The 8,645-nt window shown below is 52.4% G+C and overlaps 1 protein-coding gene across 1 annotated transcript; it reads right to left on the reverse strand.

The window, feature by feature from the left end:
* Positions 1-824: 824 nt before the first annotated feature.
* On the reverse strand, positions 825-8,193 carry mrpl20 (mitochondrial ribosomal protein L20). Its single transcript, XM_078238918.1, has 4 exons — positions 7,949-8,193; positions 7,371-7,481; positions 3,609-3,686; positions 825-1,248 (listed from the first exon to the last, which is right to left on the reverse strand). Exons 1-4 carry the CDS (start codon positions 8,033-8,035, stop codon positions 1,075-1,077), a joined length of 450 nt encoding a protein of 149 aa, XP_078095044.1. The 5' UTR covers positions 8,036-8,193; the 3' UTR covers positions 825-1,074.
* Between the last annotated feature and the right edge of the window lie 452 nt (positions 8,194-8,645).

Raw genomic sequence — 8,645 nt, forward strand, 5'->3', positions numbered from 1 at the left:
CGACCCCGCTACCCCACAGCGTCCCCGCTACCCCCCAGCGTCCCCGCTACCCCCCAGCGTCCCCGCCACTCCACAGCGACCCCGCCAGCCCACAGCGACCCCGCCAGCCCACAGCGACCCCGCTACCCCCCAGCGACCCCGCTACCCCACAGCGTCCCCGCCACCCCCCAGCGACCCCGCTACCCCCCAGCGACCCCGCTATCCCCCAGCGTCCCCGCTACCCCCCAGCGTCCCCGCTACCCCACGCGTCCCCGCTACCCCACGGCGTCCCCGCTACCCCACGGCGTCCCAGCTACCTCACAGCGTCCCCGCTACCCCACAGCTTCCCAGCCGCCCCACAGCGTCCCAGCTACCCCACGGCGTCCCCGCTACCCCACAGCGACCCCGCTACCCCACAGCGACCCCGCTACCCCACAGCGTCCCCGCTACCCCCCAGCGTCCCCGCCACTCCACAGCGACCCCGCCAGCCCACAGCGACCCCGCCAGCCCACAGCGACCCCGCTACCCCCCAGCGACCCCGCTACCCCAGTGTCCCCGCTACCCCACAGCGTCCCCGCTACCCCACAGCGTCCCCGCTACCCCACAGCGTCCCCGCTACCCCACAGCGTCCCCGCCACCCTACAGCGACCCCGCCACCCCACAGCGTCCCCGCTACCCCACAGCATCCCCGCTACCCCACAGCGTCCCCGCTACCCCACAGCGTCCCCGCTACCCCACAGCGTCCCCGCTACCCCACAGCGTCCCCGCTACCCCACAGCGTCCCCGCCAGCCCACAGCGACCCCGCCTGCCCACAGCGACCCAGCTAACCCCCAGCGTCCCCTCCCCAAAACTATCGTTTGCAAGTTATCACATTTCACTACAAAAACTTTATTGCAAGAATTCTGCGCACAATTGTCACAGTCAAGCCCACACAGTAATTGAAAAATCTTGACAAATAGTCTAGACGGAGGATCGCCAAGATCTTCAGAGTTGGTGCAAGAGGCAGTCTGCCGTAAACAGTTTGTTAAAGTGGCAGCACTAACAGTCAATCAGGTAAAGGAGTATTGTGGGAAAATATTCACGCTCACGCCCCTTTAGCCTGAGTGCACGATGCGTGAAAATATGCCGGTGGGTTCTCTACCGTCACCCAGCGCATCGCTGAAGCCTTCTTCTCTCCTCCTCTTAGCGAGCGCTGCCAGAGACTTGAAGGTCTTTGGTTCGTATATGGCCAGATCCGCGAGGACCTTCCTGTTCAGCTCCACTTGGCACTGCCAAAGAGAAAGAAACCTTTTAATTATTGAGAGAGAATCGCATCCAGTTTTCAGAACTTCCTTTACCTTCGAGTCTCAGGCTGAGAGACTTGTTCGAACGGAGATGTACGTGCAGTCCGAGGGAAACTGGAATCGTTTGCTGATACACAGATGCACTTTAACGCATGCTGACTGCATTGCGACAGTAGATTTAAAAATCCACAGAAAACCTCCACGCCAACTTTTTTATTTATTAGTGTCATGAGTAGGCTTACGTTAACACCACAATGAAGTTACTGTGAAAACCCCCTTCTCGTCACACTCCAGCGCCTGTTCGGGTAACACTGAGGGAGAATTTAGCATGCACCTGACCCGTATGTCTTTTGGACTGCGGGAGGAAACCGGAGCACCCGGAGGAAACCCACGCAGACATGGGGAGAATGTGCCAACTCCACATAGACAGTAACCCAAGCCGGGAATCAAACCCGGCTCCCTCGACCTTGCTGAGAATTCTGGCAAGTTCCAATGGTGCTTAGATTCCCAAACCTGACCTGTTGTATTCCACCTGCTGTATTCCGCTCTGAAGAAGTGTCACACTGGACTGGAACGATTAACTCCTGCTTCTCTCTCCACAGATGCTGCCCGAGCTGCTGGGTTTTTCCAGCTTTTATACGCTATATTCTCAAATGGCTTCAGATCCGCTAGCTGGAAGTAGCTCGTTATACTCCGGGTCATAGAGTCATCGAGATTTACAGCGTGGAAACAGGCCCTTCGGCCCAACTTCTCCATGCGCCCCCCTTTTTTTTTTAAACCACTAAGCTAGTCCCAATTGCCTGCATTCGGCCCATATCCCTCTATATCCATCGTACCCATGTAACTGTCTAAATGCTTTTTAAAAAGACAAAATTGTACCTGCCTCTACTCCTACCTCTGACAGCTCGTTCCAGACACTCACCACCCTCTGTGTGAAAAAACTGCCCCTCTGGACACTTTCGTATCTCTCCCCTCTCACCTTAAACCTATGCCCTCTAGTTTTAGACTCCCCTACCTTTGGGAAAAGACGTTGACTATCTAGCTGATCTATGCCCCTCATTATTATATAGACCTGTATAAGATCACCCCTCAGCCTCCTACACTCTAGGGAAAAGAGTCCCAGTCTATCCAGCCTCTCCTTATAGCCCAAACCATCAAGTCCCGGTAGCATCCTAGTAAATCTCACACGTAACTCACACCAGTCGCCACAGAACTTCCTGTCAACCTTGCCTTCAGTAATTTAACAGTATTTGTACTCGCCCCACTACTTAGTCCACCCTCAGAAAGCTGGTAGCCCACTCTCTCCACATGCTGCTCTGGAGCGGACACCAGAAGCTGGAGAAGGGACTGAATCGAATCATCTTAAGGTTCGACCTTAGCCTTCATTTCAAAACTGCAACTATGAATTTCTTCTATGTCTGCACTCCAGGTTTTACAGACCCATTATATTGACGGCACCTAGTGTGACGTGGGTTTTTTTTTTCAATGAAGCCAGAACAAAATGGTTCCCTAATTGGCGATCTAATTTTAATTTTCCTGCATTCTTTTGTCAACCTGACGTGACAGAAAGACAAATTACTGTGCAGAGATTTTGTATTCAGAAGGCTTTCTGAAGCCCCCTCAGAACAAGTTGGCTGTTTGATTTGGGAGTGTGCTCTCTTTTACATCGAATCCTACAGTGCAGGAGGCGGCCATTCGGCCCATCGAGTCTACACCGACCACAACCCAGGCCCCATCCTCATCACTCCATGCATTTACCCTAGCTAGCCCCCTGACACTAAGGGGCAATTTAGCGTGGCTAATCCACCTAACCCGCACATCTTTGGACCGTGGGAGGAAGCCAAGCAGACACGGGGAGAACGTGCAAGCTCCACACCGACAGTGACCCAAGCCGGGAATTGAACCCGGGTCCCTGGCACTGTGAGGCAGCTGTGCTAACCACTGTGCCACCATGCTGGCAATCTGCAAACAGCAAGGCCCCAAAACATTGGATAAAGGACTAATTAATCTGTTCCGGCAGGACTGTTTGAATATTGGCCAGGACACTGGGGGAACTCTCATGTTGTTCTACACGAGTATCAACGAACTTCCACGTCCACCAACACCATCGGACAGTGCAGTTAAACACCTCGCTCAGAAAGACAATGCCTGAGACATTAATCCGCCCCTGTAGTGACAGCCTGGAAGTTCTCAAGCCCTGAATCCATCATCTTCTGATTCAGGAGGCGACAGCGGCCAAGAAGCAAATTTAACATACAGCTCACGAGAACCTTTTACCGCACAGTGAAATACAAATAGTGTGCCACGCTCAAATCCATTGAAATATTTATGGACTGCACCCTCACCTTAACCAGGTTACTGATCAACGTTGGATATTTGAGTCCGTGCTCACGGGACGCAGCTGCAATCCTGCTTATCCAAAGCTGAAACAGAACAAAACATTCTTCATTTCTTTCACTATAAGCTCTGGACGTTTAGAGCAAGTGAATTTTCAATGAAAGTAAATGTGTCGAATCATTTTCCCTTACATGTGCCCTGGATGATGATTTGAGACAGAGCGTATCCGTGATTTGGGTTCATTTAGAGCCTGTGTTTACGGAGTTGAGTCATTCTGGTTTGCAAATACATCAGAGAGGGGCTGCCACAGTCAGAGGGGATACCCAAAATTAGCTCGCACATTCTGAAAAGCTGTTGCGTAGATTAGACATATTCCGAGAGAAGTGTGAGGTGATGTATGTTGGTGGGAAGAAGGCTAAGAGAACCGATATAAAAGAAGGGGTACAATTCTTAAGGGGATGCATGGGCAGAGGGACTTGGGTGTATGCATGCATCGATTATTGAACGTAGGACAGGTAGAGAGTGCAGTTAATAAAGCATATTGTAATCTGGGCTTTATTAATAGGGGCATAAAATAAAACAGCAAGGTTATGCTGAATTTATACAAGATTCTTGTTAGACACTTGCCTTTATCAATCGAGTCATAGATTACAAAAGGGAAGTCATGTTGGAGTTGTATAGAACATTGGTGAGGCCACAGCTGGAGTACTGTGTGCAGTTCTGGTCACCACATTATAGGAAGGATGTGATTGCATTGGAGAGCATGCGGAGGAGGTTTACCAGGATGCTGCCTGGGATGGAACATTTAATTTATGATGAAAGGTTGCATAAGCTAGGGTTGTTTTCGTTGGAGCAGAGAAGACTGAGAGCTACCTGATCAAGGTGCACAAGATTATGAGTTTAAAGTTTATTTATTAGTGTCACAAGTAGGCTTATATTAACACTGCAATGAAGTTACTGTGAAAATCCCCCAGTCGCCACACTCTGGGAGAACTTAGCATGGCGAATGCATCTAACCAGCACATCTTTCAGACTACAGGAGAGACATGGACAGAGTTGATAAGCAGCAGCTGTCCCCCTTAGTTGAAGGGTCAGTCTCAAGGGGACATAGGTTTAAGGTGAGAGGCAGGAGGTTTAGGGGAGATGTGAGGAAAAGCTTTTTACCCAGAGGATGATGATGGTCTGGAATGCGCAGCCTAGGAGGGTGGTAGAGGCAGGTTGCCTCCATCCTGGATGAGCACTTGGCACACCATAACATTCAGGGCTATGGGCCAAGTGCTGGCAAGTGGGATAAGGTGGGAGTTCAGGTGTTTCTAATGTTGGTGTGGATTTGATGGGCCGAAAGGCCTCTTCTGCACTGCATGATTCTTTGACCTCAGCTGCAGTATTGTGTACCATTCTGGGCACCACACTATAGGAAGGATGCAAACACATTGGAGAGAGTACAGAAGAGGTTTATAAGAATGGTTCCATAGATGAGAAACTTAGTTATGAGGATAGATTGGAGAGGTTGGGACTGTTCTCCTTGGAGAGAAGAAGGCTAAGAGGAGATTTGAGAGATGTTCAAAATCATGATGGGACTGGACAGAGGTAGACGGGGAGAAACTGTTCCCGCTCGTAAAAGGATCAAGAATGAGGGGACACAGATTTACTGTGATTTGCAAAAGAAATACCTTTTTATCCAGCGAGTGGTTGGGGTCTGGAATGCACTGCCAGAGTGCATGGTGGAGGCAGGTTCAATTGAGGCATTCAATAGGGCACCAATGATTATTTGAATGGAACAATGTGCAAGGGTACAGGAAAAAGGCAAGGAAATGGCACTGAGTCATGTTTGTTTGAGGAGCCAGCGAGACATGATGGGCCAAATGGCCTCCTTCTGCACCGTAACAATTCTGTGAAGAGTAAGGCACAGAAATGAACAGCTGGGTCAATGCAGGACTCCCCTCAACATCTTCGAACAGTGACTGCCGGAAGGCTTTCAGAACCTCATCGTCAGAGCCAGGTTAATACAGCGCAGTGCTCCATATCCACCCAGGTTAATACAGCACAGTGTCCCATACCCATCCAGGTTAATACAGCGCAATGCTCCATATCTACACAGGTGAATACAGAGTAGTGCCCCATATCCACCTAGATTAATAGACCAGTGCCCCATATCCACCCAGATTAATACAGACCAGTGCCCCATAACCACTCAGGTTAATACAGCACAATGCTCATATCCACCTCGTGCCCCATATTCACCCAGTGCCCCATATCCACCCAGGTTAATACAGCCCAGTACTCCATAGCCACCTAGTGTTCCATATCTACCCAAGCTAATACAGCACAATGCTCCCTATCCACCCAGGTTAAGACTGTGTAGTGCCCCATATCCACCCAGTGCTCCAGATCCACACAGGCTAACAGATGCCAGTGGTCCAAAATCACCCAGGTTAATGCAGCCCAGTTCCCCATATCCACCCAGTTCTCTATATCAACCTAGTGTCCCATATCTACCCAGGTTAATATAGCCCAGTGCCCCATATCTTGTCAGATTAATATAGCCCAGTGCCCCATATCATGTCAGGTTAATATAGCCCAGTGCCCCATATCTTGTCAGGTTAATATAGCACAGGACTCCATATCCACCCAGGTTAATACAGCCCAGTGTCCCATATCCACACAGGTTAACCCAGCCCAGTGCTCTATATCCACCAAGGTTAATACAGACCAGTGCCCCATATCTTGTCAGGTTAATACAGCACAGTGCCCCATATCCACCCAGGTTAATACAAGCCAATGCCCCATATCCACCCAGGGAAATACAGACCAGTGCCCCATATCCACCCAGGTTAATCCAGTCCAGTGCTCCAAATCCACCCAGATTAATACAGACCAGTGCCCCATATCCACCCAGGTTAATACAGACCAATGCCCCATATCCACCCAGGTTAATACAGACCAGTGCCCCATATCCACCCAGGTTAATACAGCACAATGCTCCATATCCGCCTAGTGCCCCATATTCACCCAGTGCCCCATATCCACCCAGGTTAATAGAGCCCAGATCCCCATATCCACCCAGGTTAATAGAGCCCAGATCCCCATATCCACCCAAGGCTCCATATCTACCCAGGTTAGTACAGCATAGTGCCCCATATCTAGTCAGGTTAATACAGACCAGTGCCCCATATCCACCCAGGTTAGTCCAGTCCAGCGCTCCATATCCACCCAGGTTAATACAGCACAGTGCTCCATATCCACCCAGGTTAATATAGCACAGTGCTCCATGTCCACCCAGGTTAATACAGCACAGTGCTCCATATCCACCCAGGTTAATACAGCACAGTGCTCCATGTCCACCCAGGTTAATACAGCACAGTGCTCCATATCCACCCAGGTTAATACAGCACAGTGCTCCATATCCACCCAGGTTAATACAGCACAGTGCTCCATGTCCACCCAGGTTAATACAGCACAGTGCTCCATGTCCACCCAGGTTAATACAGCACAGTGCTCCATATCCACCCAGGTTAATACAGCACAGTGCTCCATATCCACCCAGGTTAATACAGCACAGTGCTCCATATCCACCCAGGTTAATACAGCACAGTGCCCCATATCCACCCAGGTTAGTCCAGTCCAGCGCTCCATATCCACCCAGGTTAATACAGCACAGTGCTCCATATCCACCCAGTTCCCCATATCCACCGCCAGGCCGCTGCTCTGGGCCTCGGGCTCGGGTGAGTCGCCTCCCCGGCTCGCTGCCGCAGTGTGCCGGGATTTACCAGCCTCATGTTCCGCTTCTTGAGCCTCTTGTCCCGGGTGGAGTATTGGAGAGCTCTCCGCACGGTCCGCAGCGCCAGGCTGTAGCAGCGGCTCTTCCTGCCGCGGAAATGCTGCCGGGAGACAGAGAGAGAGAGGGATCAGAACCGGGACCCAAAGCCCCAACCCCGGCCCGCGCCCTCTAACCCAGCCCGGGGATCCGGCCCCAAACTCCAGCCCCGGAGATCCGGCCCCAAACTCCAGCCCGGGGGATCCGGCCCCAAACTCCAGCCCGGGGGATCCGGCCCCAAACTCCAGCCCGGGGGATCCGGCCCCAAACTCCAGCCCCGGGGATCCGGCCCCAAACTCCAGCCCCGGGGATCCGGCCCCAAACTCCAGCCCCGGGGATCCGGCCCCAAACTCCAGCCCCGGGGATCCGGCCAGACCCCCCGCACTCTCTCACCCGGGCCTCCCGCACTCTCTCACCCGGGCCTCCCGCACTCTCTCACCCGGGCCTCCCGCACTCTCTCACCCGGGCCCCCCGCACTCTCTCACCCGGGCCTCCCGCACTCTCTCACCCGGGCCTCCCGCACTCTCTCACCCGGGCGTGCTGCAGCAGCTCCCGGTGCCGCCAGTAGCGGTCGGGGCCTCGGCTCCGGATCCAGCGGGAGAGCGACAGGAAAACCATCAGGACCGGCCCTCCCTGTCCCTGTCCCCGGGCTGGAGTTCACTCTCTCCCCGCCTGCCGCTGATCAGAGGCCGGGACTGGGCGCTGCAGGGAGCCGGGGCGGGGTCTGTGTACATGTGTGTGTGCAGTGTGTGTACATACATGTACAACATGTCACTAACATGTCCACCCCCCTCCCCTACATGTCCTAATCTGCTCCATCCTGCTCTCAAATTCACCTTTCACATGGAGCCCTCTCTCCCCTTTCCTTTTGATTTAATTTTATTTATTATGACAGGAATTAGGAGCAGAAGTCGGCAAATTTAACTCTTCGAGCCTGCTCCGCCATTCAATCAGATCAAGGCTGATCTCCCCCTGGTCTCAAATCCACCTCCCCATCTGTCTCCCCATATCCCTCTCCCTTTTTGAAAATCAGAAATATATCTTATCTACTTCTTGAAACGATTCACCGATTCAGACTCCTCTGCCCTTTAGAATTCTACAGTGTAGAAGGAGGCCATTCGGCCCATCAAATCTGCACTGACCACAGTCCCAACCAGGCCCTATCCCCATAACCCCACATATTAACCCTAGCTAGTCCCCCCGACAATAAGGGGCAATTTATCATGGC

Source organism: Mustelus asterias, chromosome 22 (genome assembly GCF_964213995.1).
Source record: "Mustelus asterias chromosome 22, sMusAst1.hap1.1, whole genome shotgun sequence".
NCBI lineage: Eukaryota > Metazoa > Chordata > Chondrichthyes > Carcharhiniformes > Triakidae > Mustelus > Mustelus asterias.